Source organism: Mustela putorius, unplaced genomic scaffold, assembly GCF_011764305.1.
Source record: "Mustela putorius furo isolate JIRA1106 unplaced genomic scaffold, ASM1176430v1.1 tig00003834_pilon_pilon_pilon, whole genome shotgun sequence".
NCBI classification, from domain to species: domain Eukaryota; kingdom Metazoa; phylum Chordata; class Mammalia; order Carnivora; family Mustelidae; genus Mustela; species Mustela putorius.
The window spans coordinates 134,551,781-134,570,362 of record NW_025421987.1 but is presented as its reverse complement, the minus strand read 5'-3'; the positions used below and the strand labels follow the sequence as shown (position 1 = coordinate 134,570,362).

Below are 18,582 nucleotides of genomic sequence, written 5' to 3'. Positions count from 1 at the left end.
ATTTATCTTTCTTTATTTCTCCATCTTTGCCTATTGAGCCAAAGGAAATTATAGGACATCCAGGTATTTTTTGAATGCTTGTGGTAGGTTTAGGTATGTGTCGAGTGTACAAGATGAGAAGAGTCTTTGAAGCATTGGTTTTCCTATCTGTAAGGTGAGGAAGAGAATAGTACCTGTCTCATCAATATTTTTGAGGATTGGGTGAGGTAATACTTGTATAGCATGTTTAGATAAGCCCACAGCAGATGGTATGGTTGTTAAGACGTATTTATTACCCTCAAGATACTGGTACTCTTTTTTTTTTTTTTTCATTCCAAGTAGTTAAGAGATTTTACTTTAGTTAAGGTGCTGGTACTCTTAAAGGGGAAAGACGTGGAAGCTGGAAATTTACATTAAGCCTCTTTGCTGAACAAGAAGAAATATGCTAGGGGTGGAGGGGACAAGCAAGCGTGGAATTGACTTCCCCACCCCTACTCCCACCAAAATCCCAACATACATGCTTTGTTGAGACTCAGCTTCATCAGTGATGTTTATACAACTACATATTATACATAATAAATACTTAATAAACTCTTCTTATTTTGCATAGTTGCTGTGTGGGTTGGATGAGAATGCCTATGTGGAACGCTTTAGCCCTGACCTTAAGGGCTCAAAAGTTCTAATTTTTTCCTGAAAGTGTAATTTTTTTCACTAGGAAATGAGAAGATCTAGTGATTATTACCCTTCAAATGGGTGTTTTCTTAGGATTTTGGCAAGGATGGTTGGTTCATGAAATCATCTTTTGCCTCTTAAGTGGCCTCAGTGTTATTCAGAGCTTTGGAAAAAGCTTTTCTCTCTCATCTGCCCCTCTCTCTTGCCCTCCACCCAAGGTAGTGACGGGAAAGCTGTGGCAAGGGCTGGCAGCTGGAGCTAGTATTCCCCAGCCAGCTGCTGGCTGCGACGGAGCTGTTGGAATAGTGGAGGAGGACAGCCAAACGGGCTGGAGAGGGACAGTGGGTTCATTGAATGAAGCGGGCACAGCCAGACCCTTCTGCACACAAGTAAGAAGGTAAGAAGGTTCACTAGTTAAAGGCAGGATCTGAATCCACGACTACACAACTAAATCCAGCTGCCTCTCATACCACCCAAGCCTTGTGAAACTCATCAGAACTCCCATTTGACTCTGCCAAGTATTTTTCAGCTACCTTTAGCATTTTTTACCCTTTTCTATTCATTAGGAACAAAAGAGTCAACAAACCAAACAACAACAACACCCACCCACCCAACCAAAGCCAAACAAATGAACAAAAACCAAGTCAGTCTTATAGCAACCAGAGTCACTCAGCCAAAAGAGATGTCCTGGAAAAACCAGCTCAGGGGAACATAAAAAGGAGCCAAATGGCTCCATTAACTTCAGATCTACTCCTTAATTTTTCGCTAGACCTGCTTCTCAATTTCCATAGTCCTGGTCCAGAGCCTTTTACAGTCTGAGCACACGGGTAGGTAACGAGGAACTCCTGAATCTGCAGTTTAATTTTGTCTTAAATCTGACATCCGTGAGACTGCCTGCGCTTCCCCAAGTCTGGGGAGAAGCTAGGAGAAAAAGCATTCAGCTAAAGGGCCATTTGGATGGATTTGGTAAATGTTCCTGAACTGTCATGGATCACGCTCTCCAGAACCTAATTGGAAGAGGCATCTGAGTGAGAGGATGGCTGCTGAGCACATTAGCGGCATTCAGGAGGGTCTGGGTTTCCTGACATGGTGCAGCCTCGGAACATAATATGCATCAGAGACTTTCCTCAAATAGCCTTAATTGCATTTTGATGTCCTGGTGACTGTGAAGATTATTTTTAAATCAAATTGGTGCATTAGAATTACATTTAGTTTTAATTAAGTTGATGCATTTGCCAAGCGGTAATGTACTTAGAGAATGGAAACGAGACACCGAGGGAGGCTTATTCTGTCTTACTCTGTCTCAAGGGCTCTCCTTTTCTCATATTGTGAAGGATTTAGAAAGCCTTACAGAGTGAAGGACACAGCCACACAAGCAGCTGGCCAGAACCCTGATGTGGACCTGAGTATCGAGCATGACTGAAGAGCAGGAAGCCTGCCATGTAGTCCTGGGTCTGTCACTGGCCCACTTAGGGTCTTCGGATGTCACAGCAGTTCTCAAGTCTGATGATACTCAGAAGCCAGGGGAAGGCTTAGCTGTTCAGGTCTCCAAATGGGATCTGACCCCCTAGGCCTGGGCAGAGCCCAGGAATCTCTATTTTAATAATATTCTCCAAGAGGTTCTTAGGGCTGGTGACAAGTGTTTTAACAAACCCAACCATAGTTTTCTCTGCTGTCAAATACGAATTGCTTGGATGACCTCATAGATATGTGAAAAGAACTCAAGGGGAAGTAAGGGAAAGTTGGGAAAACTATGAAAGACTTCGAAACAGGCATAAATATTACAGATCTGGGTGTCTAGCTCACCTTTCCGGCCATCTCCCCCTTTCATTGTTGTTGGGCTGTTTTACATATTTTCTACAACTTGTAGAAAACCGTTGATGATGCAAAGGCCTCTTGTCCCTAGAAATGCAAGTGAACTATGTCTGGTGGGATGTAATCAGTTGTTGCCCCTGAGGACTGACCCGTTTGGTACGCATTCATAAATTCATGTCATTGCTCCTGATCGCCTACGTATGTGAGATGTTTGAATTCTTCCTTTGTACCAGATGGGACATTATACTGGTTCACTCATTAATTAATGAGTCAAATAAAAATTCTGACATGTATTCATTCTATATTTGTATAGATTCATGATTTTACCTTAATTAAAAAAATTATTAATGAACTGGAGTGAATTTTCATGAACACATTCTATAGATCACAAGCTTCCTGTTCTTAAAAACAAAGCTGAACAATCTTAATAAGCTCCTAAGAAAGGCTTATGAATGACCCGCATGGGATAAATTAATACATTGTCTCAGTCTACTGATTAGAAGAAATTGTCAACCTCACTGGAGGACACGCCCACACAGTCAATGCAAGATGAGAAGCTTGGGGTAGGAAAAAGACCAGTGGACTGGAAGTATGTCTCCTTGGTTTCCAGCCTGAGCCTCTACGTTCTACCTGTCAATTCTTGGCTTTGGTTCTCCCAACTTACCCACCACAAAAGGTCAAGAACCATAAACTATCTCAATAGAACATGAACTAAAACAGCTAGGTGTCCATTCATTAAACTCTACTGAAGTTGAAGACAGTCTTTTCAGAATGGGGACTGGAATGCATGTAGTCATGAAAATATGCTCCCAGCCATGCAATGAATTTGCACACCTCTTTGTAATGGGGTTGGCATTTGCCCCCCATCTCCTACCTCTTAAAGTTGTCCTCATATTCTGCCATTGAACCCATTCTTCCTTATCCTTTCCTTACTGGAAAGAGAGAATGACAGCTCACTAAGCAAACTGCACAGGCACCCCGGACCCCTCTTGCTGGGAAACTTGGCTTGGTTATGATGCTGCCTCCTTGCAAAGCCTTCCCTGGCCTCCTGTGGCTGCTTTGATGTTGCCTGGAGGTGGTGTGGCAGCGTCCTGAATTGCCTTCTTTCTCACAAGATCTCACATTGGAGCATGCTTTCTTGTCTACTCTTCTGCACGCCAATCCCTCCAGCCCGAGGACCACTTGTGCTCTTCGAGGGCAGGGCCTGCAAACTTCACACAGCAGCCAGTCAATGCTCATTCACCACGTGGTGAGCAGTGAAGAGATGAAACAAATCGTAAGAACAGCCATAGAAGGGTTAAAATCAGTTTTAACTCGAATTCAAGGGCTGCTTTGAAAAAAATCAGAAAAAGATGAATTCAGGCCATCCCATCTCCAGAGGTTCTCGTGAATATTAGCTAATGAGACGAATGGTTGCCTGGTTTCATTCAGACTCAACCACGGAAAAATCCGAGACTTGCTGCTTCCAAGAAAGAGGCTGACCAGTCAAGAACCTAAATCCTTATTTGGGATTATAAAAGAAAATACAGTTTTCTTTGAAGCCCCCTAGTTTAGGTGTTCAGGCACACACTGAAGTGGAGATTAATCTGTATCTTAGAATTTAATAACATTGGAAAAGCAGTTTCCTCTTTCCCTCTCCTGGCTCCTAAGCTTTTTTCTTTTTTCCTTTTTCTTTCCCCCTTATGAAACATGGCCATTATCATATAAATTCGTTTGGGGAGAACTAATAAAAATGAAAATGACTTAGATGTGGGAAGGCAAGATGGATTCTTTGGAATAGGCATTAAATGGTCACTGGAATATGCATCTGAACACATCAGTCTTTTATTTACTCCCCATTCTCTATTTCAGAGCCCCTAAGGTGTTTTAGGGGTTTGTGTTTACTTGCATTTATTTACATCTGCTGCTTATTTACAAGATATACCAGCATGGCAAAGCCATAAAAATTACTCTTATTGACTTTTATTTTTACTTTCTAAAAGATATTTTCTTTATTTGAGAGAGAAAGTGAGAGAGCAAGTGCATGCACACACAGGTTTGTGTGGGGTTGCAGAGGGGCAGAGGGGGAGGGAGAGGGACAAGCAGATTGTGCTGAGTGTAGAGCCTACATGGGTTCCATCCTACGACCCTGAAATCATGACCTGAGTTGAAAACAAGAGCAGGACGTTCAACACACCAAGCCACTAAGGTGCCCCTATTCTTAGTGATTTTTAAAAGGCGTGTTGGTGTGAATAATAAGCAATGGTTCTAAGACTATTTTGCAGATTTCAAACCCCAAATTGGCAAGGATAATGGGACTGGTTACACTGTAAATGTGGAAGGAGAAAAGCTAAGCATGTGCTACCAAGCTCTTGCTAACTATGTGTGTGTGAATGAACATGTATCTGAGTGTGCATGGGCATATGAATGTGTGTGTGTATCTCACTGTGAGCACGTGGGCGTGTATGAGCATATTAAATGTCTCACATGCATATACTCACCCACTAGGATACACACTGTATGCCCTCACAAGGTAGCATATACTGTAACAGTGTCAGTGCTGATGATAGTGGTTTGTATTTCAAGTAGCATTTCAAAAAGCTTGGCTCATGTATTAAGCTGGCCATCCTTAAAGTGTAATTTACAAAGCTCTTAAAAAATTTGATAGTAAGTGTCATTGGTGGAAGCTGTTTAAGACCGTAATTTCAGAAGTTTATCTACTATACAAGCTCATTACACTCAGACGGAGGAATGGGGTGCTCTTTGATGTTATCAGACCTTGAGTGGTCAGTGATAGTCCAGGGATCCTGTGCATGTTGGCACCATGTCTTTCATGTCAGGGGTAAAATATCGTATCTGTAAGTCAGCAACTGCAACATGGACTCAGAAGATGAGGGGAAGGGTCTCACAGTCTCCTTTTGACTGGACAAATTAGACGAAGTCCTACTGAACATGCGCAAAGGCCAGAGAGAGACTTTGTGTTTTTTTTCAACTATTATATCCTTAGGGTAGTGTTGATGGGATCCAGAGGACTTGGAAATAAGACATATTGTGAAAAGAGGCAAATTAAGCAGGGGTCTAAAATACACTGTGCACCTCGCTTTGTACTGGGCAAGATATTCCACCTTTTAGTTACATCATCTGGTTTAATACTCAGTCTCCCTAGGAAGGAGAAAACTCTCCTCCCCTCCCCCCACCGGCCCCCGAGAGATTGCACCATTGGCTGAAATAGATGCAGCTGGGAAGGATCACACCGGAAAACAGACTCCGTCTCTGTGACTCCCCAACAGTGCTTTCCCCCCCTGCCGCCTTGCTCTGTCTGGTTCTCAAGCTCATGCTGGATGGACAGAGCTACTATCATGAGAGCTCCAGCAACCTGGGGAGGTAGTGGATGATTTCATGAAAGCCTCTGTCTATAGACAGCATTTGGAGACCAATGATAGGACCGTGGGACTTCTAAGAGGCAGACTCACTGCCCTAAGACTGAGGGGGCAGTGCTCCAGAGGTTCCTTTCTGAGGCCTACTCTTCCACCTCTCAACCGTGAGTGCTCAGTAAGGGCTTACCAGGGCTTCTTCCCAACCATCGGAAACCCTTTGATCTCCTTTTCTACTTTTTCTTCTTGACAAATGATATTCATCATGGGATTAAGGCCCATCTCCTCCAGGAAAGAGGTCTGGGCTAAGCCCTCTGAGCTTCGTTTGCTTCCCCTTTTATCATTCCCGGGATATTATCATGTACTTGACATTCCCACATTGTGCACGGCAGGCACAACATTAGTTCACTTCATCTCCACGATACTCTCCATTTCCTCATCACCTATTCATTGAGCATCATTGTGTTTCAAGAACTGTCCTATGCTAGACAGGCTAGCAATGACAGATTTGTTCTCATGGATTTTATAGGAGAAATGGAGGTTCACCAAATAATTCCAGAAATATATAAACACAAGTTGAGGTAAGTGCTTTAAAGAAAAGAAATATGGTGTCATGAAAGGAGATAACAGAGGACTTGCACCCAGATTGGGGGTATCAGGAAAGGGTGCATCGAGGAAGCGAAACCTGAGTTGAGCTCTGTGGAGGTCAGTAGACAGGTCTGGACTGTTAGCTATTGGCTGAAAAGCTTTCCTTGCTCCTGAGCAGATACATAATTGATGTTTGCTGAAGCAATGATTCAGCCGCTCTGAGTTACAGCTGTTGGCTTCACCGATTGGGACATCTTTGCCCTCAAGCTTACACTCCAAACATTCCCTGTGCCCTCACCTCATTTGTCCTCTGCTCTGAGGACAATACCCGTGTGCTCCCCTGGATAAGAATGTAGGTGGATAAGAATGATATTTTGTTAAAAGGAATTTTTTTCTACCTTATGGTATGAGGAGGAAAGGATAATTCACAAAGCATCAGTTCATTCAAGGAACTGTATCAAATCCTCAAAGAATTGCTTTACACATTTTAAATCAAGTGCCTGGCTTTTAAACTGGGAACATATAATCTCTTGGAAAAAAGAAAAAGAGAAAAAGAGAAAAAAAGGAAAAAAGAAAAAAAAAGGAAAAACTATGATTTATCACTCCAATTTTGCAGTCTATGTAATGCAGGCATTTCACTCCTGGGAATGAATAGTCCTGTTTGCCTCAGAGCAGACTGTAAATGTTTGATTCGTGACCAGACAACTTGACTTTTAATGACCTGCAACTGTCTAAAATAAGCACAAAAATTTATGACCACCACACCAGGCAGCTAGACATCATTCCTTAGTACCCTAATAATATCCTATCATTCTTTGGAATTGTTCCTTTCATCTGCTGACTTCAGAACAATCTTCCGGTATAAAATGGTGGGACTGCCACACAGGGAAGTTGTTCCAGTTTAAAGTCTAGATATCCAAGTGATGGTCTCAGGAAGGACACAATTCTGTCCACATTTTTTTGGACATGCAGCCCTCCAGCCATGACTCCCAGGCAGGCTCTGACTCTAGGGCTGGTTCTATCTCTGAGAGAACAGAGCTTCACTTTGTAAATGCCTTCACCTCCTGCTGCACGGATGCCAGACTATTGGGTCTGTTTATAGTTCAGCATGGAGAGTCCAGCTCAACGATGGAGACAACTCAGATTACAAGAGCCTCCTTGTCTGAACAGATCCCAGGCGCCAGGATTCAGGCCCTGAACTCTGCTCTGGAAAGGCCCAAGAATCACTTGGAAGAAGATGGCAAATGAATACTGAAACCAAGCTGACCTTGGGTATGAGCCAGACTCTGGCAGGATACACACAGCGGCTATGAAGTCTTATTGGATGAAGGACAGCCAGACTGTTGGGCTTGACCTCATGGCACATGGAACCTGGGAAAGGGGGGCTAGCTGGAGACTTTTTGGTAGCTCTTTTCTTTTATGGGGCTTTGTGTAAAGTGAAAGAAATGGGACACCAGCTCAGGCAAGCAGGACAGGGATCATGCCTGGGAAATGGTACAGTCTGAGAAGAAAGTCCAAAGAGCTCCAGGGTGGAGAGACGACACCTTCCAGAAGCCATGTTAAGGGAGTGAATAGCAACTGGTGGCCTGACCTCCATGACAGACAAGTGGAGTCCACCTCAAAATGGAGGCTAAATCCCTAATGCTCTGGCATTTCAATAGTTTTATCTCTCTGTTCTCTTCAGAAGAGGAAAGAACTGATCTGTGAGGGAACATCTGACTAGAAAAGCAACCCCTTCCATCCTGTTCTAGGGCCAAAAAAACACCAAACTCCTATGTTTTAGGGTCAATACATGGAGGAAAGAAATAAAGCATTTTCTCTGAGATAGGTCAGTGAACACCGCGTTATAAAAACTGTAATAACTGTCAATTACTGAGTGTTTATAATGACGAGGAACTGTGCTATATGCTTTAAGAACATTGTTCATTTCACCCTCAAAAATATCACAGGGTGAAGAGGTCATTGTTATTCTTTTATAAGTAAGGAAATCAGAGCAATGAAATGTTTATACATTGCTTAAGGTCACACAACAAGCAGCATGTGAACTCAGCACGGACTCTCCAGCTTCCCTGGATTGCATGAGGGTCCCAAAGCTCACCTTATCCTTCCCCGTATTTCAGGTACTATGAAGTGGGATGGATCCTGAAACAAAAGCACAGCTCAGGGTGTGCAGCAAGGGGAAGCTGCCAGGATAAACAAGTGGTTTTAGTTTGATCTTTTAACCTGTGTCAGTTTGGCCACTAGAGACAATGATTTTGGGGCACCTGGGTGGCTCAATCGGTTAAGTGGCTGCCTTCAGCTCAGGTCATGATCCCAGGGTCCTGGGACTGAGTCCCGAGTCGGGCTCCCTAATCAGTGGAGAGCCTGTTTCTCCCTCTCCCTCTGCCTGCCACTCTGCCTACTTGGGCTCTCTCTCTAGCTCTCTGTCAAATCAATCAATCAATCAATCAACCAACCAATCTATCTAAAATAAAAAAAATCAAGACATTCAGTTTGATTCCCTATTAGACCACGCAAGATGCCAAGAACATTTGACGCTCATGCTGCACGCAAACACCCATTGGCAGTTCTGCTGCTGATGCAGTAAAACTGTGCTTCTTAAAGCGGGTCCCCGATCAGCAGCATCAGAAGCACCTGCTGACCAGTTAGAAATGCAAATTTTCTAACCCCGCCCCCAGACCTGCAGGATGAGAAACTGCAGGGACAGGATCCAATAATCTTTCTGCTAACCAGCCCCAGAGGTCACTGGATGTTGGCTCACTGCTTAAGAACATTGTTCATTTCACCCTCAAAAATATCACAGGGTGAAGAGTTCATTGTATATTCTTTTATGTCACACTTGGAGCAGTGTGACAGTCACTGCTCCAAGACATTAGGATGTGGCACTAATGGAATTCTTTTTTTCACATGAAAAACACTGACTTTAAATTTTCTTTCTTTTTTTCTAAAAAAAATTTTTTTTTTTTACCTCATTTCCAAATCTTCATTCTCCTGTGGTACAAATTTGTACAAGGCAACATAGGTGTTCATCTGTAATGGTTCTTTGGAAAGAGATCCCTGAAAGAGAAAATAATAGAAAAATGAGAGAAGGAAGGAGGAAAACAGAAAATAAGTAAGTGAATGCAATGTAATTCTAGTGTAAGGACAGTGAATGTTAAAATATCAAGCTATTATTCAGGCTTTGTTTCAACCATAGGTTTATTTTAAATTTCTAAGCTAAGTTTGATTTCATTAGAAACCGAAACCAATAGTGTGTAAATCTGTTAGAAATAACTACAAATGTCTTCAAATAAACTTTTTCTTTGCTACAGTTGTTCATGAAAGGTGACAGGCTTGGCCCCAAGAATGGGAATATTCACACTATAGAAATAGGGACATATGAATAGTAGTCAACAGCTTTCATTTCCTAAAATTGACTTTTTAATCAGCCTAAAATTTGGTACCTACCCTGTCAAAGGGATTCTGGTATAATCAAGAGCAATTAGTTCATGCATGTTGTGACAGAAGCATAGTGTTTGACATCAGACTGATTTAGTTTGTATCAAAGAATCACCATCTCCTGACCAAGAAACCTTGCAATAATGGTAATAAAGGCTACCATTTTTGATAACTTACTGTGTGTGCCAGGCATTATGTTACATGCATTGGCATTCTCACAACAGCCCCCAATTGTTGTCCCCACTTTATAGATTATCCAAGAGTCTTATAAGTGTTATGTAAATATTACCCATCATTATTATCCAAATATATGTCAATGTTATATAAATGTTTTCACTTTATAATACATAATGAACACAAATTACATAACATACAAAATACAACTGCATATTACTATTATATAATACAATAAAACATACATAACATATACATATCATTATGTTATATATGTGTATATAAAATTATATGATATACAGAATTGTATAATATATTTAAATACATGATATGATAAACACATACTATATAAGACATAAACAAAAGTTGTACACAACTTTGATTCACTCTTCTATCCAAAGCTCAAGTACCTTAAGTTACATACTTCTGTCCTAGTCTATCCTGTTCTAATTATATAGATATAATTATATAGTAGTATATATAAGTGAGCATAAAATATATATTTATATACTATAAAATATGGTCATAATTGCTATGTAATTATGTAATGTACACACCTTACACTATGCATCAATTTGTATATAATATATACAATGGTAGCAAAAAGTATACAACACAATACATATCCTTTTTACCTTTGATGCACTGTGATGCACGGTTTTATGCTACCTATGCTACCACACATTGTTCTTTTCTGTTCTATTCTACACCCTATTCTGTTCTGGGACCTACTAACTAAATTTCATAACCCACTTAGGTAGTGATCTGTAATGGGATCTAGGGACCATGCCTGGTCTATCTTCTGTGACATCTATGAATATAAATACAGGGAATTCTCACTAAAATGGAATCAGGGGGTTGGGCTGGGGGAGCTATTATTGGCTGTAACTCGTAGTCAGCTTAGACCCAGCAGAAAGACAGGGACCTTGCTGCGGATACTATGTAACTACTACTTTACTGTCCCAGCAGGAAGAGGGAAGCCAACAGCTCAGCCAATAAGAGACAATCTCAGCTCAGCCAATGACAAGCCTCCATATTTAGTGGACTTTTTGTTTATAGCATTCTCCCCCAACTCCTGCCTTGTAGCTACAAACAGCCTTTCCCTGCTTTGTTTGGTGGGATTGTCTATGGTTTTGCCATAGTGTACTTGTCCTGCATTGACATTTTCTGCTGTCTCTGAATAAATTTGTGTTTTGCTGGTAAAGCAATTTTTAAAAGTTAACAGTGATAAATACCTGCTGGCTTATGTTCTTTGCTTGGTGTCTGGAATCGTCAGTGCCATTTTCTGGATAAGTAAACACTGAGGGAGACAAGAAAAAGCAGGTGCTTTATGAATCCAGTCACCACGTTTTGGAATCATGCCTAGAAGATGTGGCTTTATGTTTTCCCTGTCCCATAGCTTCTACTTTCTTCCTCACTGCCTTTTCCTCATCTTAGTTACACAGCTTTCATGTCATCTTCCACGTGAGGCTTTTCCTGCCTCCCAAGTGGCATTTCGCTCTACCTTTTCTGCGTGTCCACACCCGTGCCCATGCCTCCAGCGAGCATGCCTCCTGAATATTTGGCAGTTGTGTTCACAAAAAAGCCTTATTTGGCACAGCCTTTCATTCATCTTTGAAACAATGTTATTTATCTGTTGAATGTATCAGATCATTTGTTAAGGGAACCGTGGGTGAGGTATGGCCTAATTGCATTTGAATGACCATTTCTAAATACCAAATTCTTTTATCTATTTTCAATATTTTGATTTCAGTTTCTTGGTATCTATATTATATTTTGTACATTAAAGCTTTAGCTTTTTTTCTTTTTCTTTTTTTTTTTTTTTTTTTTAAAGATTGGTGTATTGGAGAAATGGGGGAAAGGGCAGAGGGAGAGGGAAAGAGAATCTCAAGGAGACTCCCGGCTGAGCACAGAGCCCCATTTGGGGCTTGATCTCACCGCCCTCAGGTCATGACCTGAGCCCAAACTGAGTGAGACACTCAACTGAGTCACCTAGATGCCACCAATTTTGAAATTCAAAATATTTCCTCCATCTCTTATCATCAATGCATTAGGACTATTACTCAGAATAGAAAACAAATAATGGCTTTTCATTTAGTTGGGTTTTGAAATATGTAATTCTCTTCCTTTTGCATTTAAGTAGCCACCCTGTGGTCTCAAATAAAAAACAAAGCTTCCTCAAATGGGCAGGGATTTTCACCATCCAGATGCATGGCTGGGGAAGATCCCTGGTGGGTATTGCAGGGGGGCTCTGCCTTAACTTGTTTCATCAGCCGCCTTTACCCAGGGACCAACGAGACAGCCTTATTCTCACCACATATATCTGCCTCAAACAAAAAGGTGGCAAGTGTTTCCAAGTTTGTACAATAGAGTTTTGGTGTCTAAATTAACCTACCAGTTAGATGAGACGTTTAAAAAGAGCACATTGCTGCTTTCTTGTTCCCTTTGGTCTCCCTTTAGATTGTAAGGAAGTATCAGTAAAGGAGGAGAAACACTCCACAGAAAACTCTATAACCTGTATCAGTTACTGCACTGACATCTCCACTATCCTTAAAATGACCCCAATAAATGGGATGCAGAAAACATGGTTCAGAACAAGAGCCTCTGTAAACGTACTGATGCTTAGTAAACATCTATTCTCCACAGTTTATAGTTCCAGAGCCTGTGCATGAAATTCCATGATTCCTTGGAAGCCTAGGCATAAATATGCAGTCATTGGAGGAGCTCTGGTTTGTAGGTAAGTGGAAAATGATCCTATGGACCTTGTCTGCCTCAATATCTGGATACTCGCCTTACCAATTTGAACTGAGTGGAGGCCAACAATACTCTTCATTGGTATTATGTGATTCCCTAAGAGCTTGGTGTAAATATTTGATCCCATAAGAATAAAACTGGATACTTCTAAAAGAATATTGAATATCTGCAGGAAAAATGCAGAGAATGTTCCTAGAAAATTCTTGATTGGAGTTTAAAAGGGAGACTTCATAGGCTAAAAATCAGTTTGAACTGATTTCACAATTTTGCAGTTTCACAATATTTTAAGCTTTTTATTGAATAGCCATTAGCCAAAATGTTTACCATTTTTTGTTTTGTTTACCATTGTTTGTTTACCATTATTTGAAGTGACCCCAAATATATTTTTAACTATTAGACCGAAAGCAGACCACTGCAAAAAAAAAAAATTTAAAAACCTATTCCTATGGGCTATTTCTTAGACTTTGACTTGAAGGGAAAAGAATAAAGAAAGGTAACTATTTTACTACAGATGTATCATATACTTTTTATGTTTGGTGCTTTAAATTTGTTTTATTAAAAATAATCAGGTTGCTGATATCACCCAGGACAAGTACTCAAAGAATATATCCATCGTGGAGACATATTTTCTAATGTTACGGAAGCAAATGAATCTTTAGTTTCTGCCATATCCACAAAGGACTTTCCTCTTTTCCTTTTTCATATTCTTTCTCCTTCACTTTGTAGTCCTGTGAGGACCATGTCCACAACTTCGTTTTCCAATGAGATGGTTATTTGGTTTTTCTTCTTCAAGAAGTAAATAATGTAAAAGTTGTGTTACTTGCTTATCTAACACAAACACAAATTTGTATCCCTGAAGTAAATCTAACTTGGTAATTATGCATTACTTTAAAAAATAATTATTGGGAGTGCTTGGGTGGCTTCTGCTTTTGGCTGAAGGCATGATCTCAGAGTTCTGGGATCGAGCCCCACATCAGGCTCCTGCCTCAATGGGACGTCTGCTTCTTCCTCTGCCTCTACCCCAGCTTGTGTGTGCGCTCTCTCTCTCTCTCTCTCACTCTCTTTCTCTCAAATAAATAAAATCTTTTTTTTTAAGATTTTATTTATTATTTATTTGAGAGAGAGACAGTGAGAGAGAACATGAGCAAGGAGAAGGTCAGAGGGAGAAGCAGACTCCCCATGGAGCTGGGAGCCCGATGTGGGACTCGATCCCGGGACTCCAGGATCATGACCTGAGCCGAAAGCAGTCGTCCAACCAACTGAGCCACCAAGGTGCCCTCAAATAAATAAAATCTTTAAAAAATTATCAGATTCAGTATACTAACATTCTGTTTCAGATTTCTGCATCCATGTTCAGGACGGAAACTAGCCAGTGATTTTTCCTTTCTTAAGGTGCCTTCAATTGATTTTGAAGTCAGCATTAGACTAGCCTCATAAACTAAGTTAGAGAATGTAGCAGCCCTTCTTCCCTGCAACTTTTTCAATTTCCTGAAAGAGCTTACATAATCTGGAAATTTTTCATTCCTTAAATGTTTGGTTGAGTTTACTCATAAAGTTGTCTGCATTTTCGCCATGCAGAATTTGAGATACTTGATTCAGTTTCTATCATGACTAGAAGCAAATTCAAATTCTCAGATTTTTTATTTCTTCTTGAGTCAGGTTTTGATCGTTGATACTTTTCATGGTATGTGCCCATTCAAAAAGAAGTTTTAAAATTTATTGGCATGAAGTTGGTCATGGGATTCTTTTATTTTCTTTCAATCGCTGTTAAAGTCATCCTTTTTCATTATTACCTTTTGCTTCATCTCATTTATGCTTAAAAATATTGTTAGTAATTGTAGGGGTGCCTGGGTGGCTCAACTGCTTAAGTGACTCGACTCTTGAATTCAGCTAGGGTCTTGATCTCATAGTCATGAGATTGAGCCCCTCCATGGGCCTCTGGGCTGGGTGTGGAGCCTGCTTAAGACTCTCTCTCTTCCTGCTCATGCCCTCTCTCTCTCTCTCAAAAAAAAAAAAAAAAATTCTTGGTGATTTTGAGTTTTCTTTCTTTCTTTCTTTTAAAATAAAGATTTATTTATGAGAGAGAAAGAAAGCATACTCGTGTGAGCAGGGGAGAGCAGAAGGGTAGGGAATCTTTAAGCAGACTCTGCACTGAGTGCAGAACTTGACATGGGGCTCAGTCTCAGGACCCTGATACCACGACCTGAGCCAAAACCAAGAGTCAGAGGCTTAACCAACTGAGCTGTCCAGGCAATCCTTCTTTTAAGAACCATTCTTAGGATTGATTGACCTATCTTAGTCATTTGATAATTTCTGCTCTTATCTTTTTATTGCCTTCCTATTGCTTTTGGGGGCTTATTCTATTTCTCTTTTCTGATTTCTCAAATATGATGCTTAGGTTATGAATTTCAGCCTTTTAATTTTTTAATAGAATAGTTTTATTTATTTTTTTAAAGGTTTGATTATTTATTTGAGAGAGAGCACACACGCAGGAGCAGAGGGAGGGGCAGAGGAAGACAGAGAAGCAGACTCCTGGCTCAGTGGGGAGCCTGATGTGGCATACCAAGACGTGACCCCAGCCAAAGTCAGATGCTCAACCAACTAAATCAGCCAGGTGCCCATAGAATACTTTTAAAGCAAAATATTCTAGTCACAATTTAGCTATAATTTTCACAGAATATTAATTCTGTGAAAATTTATGAAGCTTGATTTATGGTCTAGCAAGTGATAAGTTTTTTAAATTGTTCTGTGTCCTTTAAAAGAATGTGAATTCTCCATTTGTTAGATGGAGTGTTCTTTTTAAGTCAATTAGACTAGGATTGTCAAATGTGTCCTCAAATCCTCTAAATCCTGAATCTTTTTATGCATCTGCTTTCTAATGACTTCAGAGATATGTTAAAAACCTCTCACTATGAAGGGGTATGCCAATTTCCCTAATACTTCTATCAATTGCTCCTTGAGTTCCTGTTGCTTTGAGGCTATATAATAAGTAAACACAAGTTTAGGATTCATATCTTTTGTTGATGTGGACATGGTCATGTAGTGATGTTTTTTTCTCTAGTAATGCTTTTCTGATCTTAATGTCCATTTTTCATACTTTAATACAGTTATACAATCTTTTTTTTGCCTTTTAAATTGTATGTATTTTTTTTTACTTTTAAACTTTCTATATCTTTATGTTTTAGATTGTTATAAGTAGTCATAAATAATCCAGTGTGTAAAACTCTTTTATCTAGGGCTTAGTTGATTTATATTAATTTTGATTACTTATAAATTGAGATTCTCTTCTAGCATTTTATTTTTTATTTTCTATTTATCTCATATTTCCCATGCTTTTTCTTCTCCTTCTGTACTCTTTCTCCTTTCTTCCTTTAAAGTTATAAGGTTAAATCTATTTTTTAATCTTCTAGTGGCTATTCTAAAAATTTTATGAGGTATAGTTAACTTAATAAAATCTAAAGTGAAAGAATATCTTTAATTTCCTTCCAATTAGTATGAGAACCTTTAAATGTCCATTTCTTTCTTAAATATCCAGTATTTCAGTTAGTGTTTCATTAACAACTTTTTTCTGACATTGTTATCTTTTTATGTAGTCAATGTTCACTTGGTTCTTTCTTTGTGCTTTATTCCTTGCTTCTTGGTGCTTCCTTGGAGGTCATACTTTCCTCTCTGAACTACATCCTTTCAAAATTTCTTGAGTGGCTCTTTCTTCACTGCACTGTAGACACAGTGTTTTTCTGAATATATATTCTTGAAAGTTTTGCTTTTGCTCCATTTACAGTTCTATTTTAAGACTTACTTTTCCTTTTGATTACTGAACGTATTGTTCTACTGTTACTTGGTTCTCTTGTCACTTACAAGAAAGAGTTGTCTTTCTAGTTTTCATTCTTCTGCAGGTAATCTGTCTTTCGTTTTGCATTTAACATTTGTAACTGCAGTTTTGCAAAGATGGGTCTAAGTATAAATTTCTGAATTTGAGGAATGGTGTCTTTAATCAATCTTGAAACATATTAGCCACTATCTTCTTGAATATTATCTCTCCCCCATTCTCTCATTATGTACCTCTTAAGTGTCATTTAGATGCAGGCTGGACTTTACTGCTCATCTTCTGTGTCTCTTTCACTGTCATGAATTCTATTGCTTTGTCTCCCTGGCTTTACTGTAAGAAAATTCTTTGCCTGTGTATTCCATACCACTAATTCTCTCTTCAGTTATATCCAATATGCTATTAAATCCAACAATCAAATTTCTTCTTCTTTTTTTTTTTTAAGGTTTTATTTGTTCATTGAGAGAAAGACACACACAACAAGAAAAGGAACACAAACAAGGGGAGTTTGAGAGCAGGCTTCCTGTAGAGCAGGGACCCTGATGTGGGGCTTAATCCCAGGACCCTGGGATCTTGACCTGAACTGAAGGCAGATGCTTAAGGACTGAGCCATCCAGGCACCCCTCTTCTTCTTTTTTTAATTTCTAAAATTTCTGTTTGGTTTTCTTAAAATTTGCCTGTTCAACTTTGATAGTGTCTTACTCTTTTGTTATATGTTCTAGTCCACTTTTTGTATCTTTAAATATATCTAACTATACAATTAGATATTTCTTTATTTGATAATTCTAACGTATACAGTTTCTAAAGTCTGATCATAAAAAAGGTGGGCTTTGACTAACTCTTACACATGCTAGCTCATTTTCTTGTTTATTTGGCTTATTTCAATGTTTAGTTCATGTCCTTGGAAAGTTAATTTGTGGAAACTTCTGAGGTCTGGGTTTAAATTCTCTTTCTCCAGAGGCCATTTGTATTACTTCTGGCAAATGCCTATGCATTTATCCAACAAGTCCACTTTAAATAAATTCATCTAAAATTTTATATTATTTTACTTTGTCCACAGAGGTAGTATGAATTCAGGCCCTAAATCCAAGTAAGAAGAGTTTCTTCCCTCCTTTGCTTTTTCTTTTCCTTCCTCTCTGCTCCTATTTCATTTCTTTCTTTTCTTCCCCACTTGAGTTAAGGCCAATATAACATTTTTCTTTACTAAATTTCTCTGCAGGACATTCATTTTTCCTAGTGCCACTAAAGGTGCCTTTTGGGGTATCAGCTTTCTCCCAAAGGGCCTCTCATTGTACCTATTACTATGCCTGCTTGCCAGGTCTTGCTCTCTACTGACCATACCTGGGGCTTATTCTTCCCATCTGAGGCCCCAGTGATGTGCAGAATAAACAATGGCCCTCACCTGCTTATGTCTCTGGATTCATGCTTTATTGTCATTTCTAGACCCCAAGGAATTGTCTTATTTTGCTTCCAGCTCAGCCATGCATTAACTGGAGTTTTTTTTTTTTTTTTTTTTTTTTAAATTCTTTTTCCCAGCAATTTTAGGTGTGCTAAAGTGGAAAAAAAAAAAAAAAAAAACAACTTCTCTAAGGAAAGAGAGTCCTCTATGCTTTTAAAAAGACCTTTACTTGCTTTAGATATGAGACATCTAGATATTAGGGTATCTGTTGAAGAAGACATTAAAATATTTGCTTCATTTTCTGGGTGACATATCAAAATGTGGGATATAAAATCAGTGCATGTTAAAATTTTCCAAATCCTAGCTTCCTTTTTCCTTTCTGGGCAAAATTTCTTTGCTTCAGTGAAAAGTAAGGTATCATTGGGCTTCAAAATATTCTCCAGTGGATGTGATTAACCCAGTTCTTTTTGAAGAATATTTCTAGGAATTTGTCTTACTTATGTTCTTTTCCCTCTGCTTCTCTTCCAGGAAAGTTATAATCACATAGAGTCATACTGAAATGCAATTATTGAAGGCAGCCAATA

The 18,582-nt window shown here is 39.5% G+C and overlaps 1 protein-coding gene across 1 annotated transcript in view; it reads right to left on the bottom strand.

The window, feature by feature from the left end:
• The window catches only part of STAC (SH3 and cysteine rich domain), a 154,094-nt gene that overhangs the window by 28,151 nt on the left and 107,361 nt on the right, over positions 1–18,582 (bottom strand). Inside the window, exons 7-8 of the mRNA XM_045089090.1 lie at positions 11,255–11,319; positions 9,376–9,464 (exon numbers count right to left, since the gene is read on the bottom strand). Coding sequence (XP_044945025.1) covers positions 9,376–9,464; positions 11,255–11,319 — 154 coding nt within the window. The remainder of the gene's footprint in view (positions 1–9,375; positions 9,465–11,254; positions 11,320–18,582) is intronic.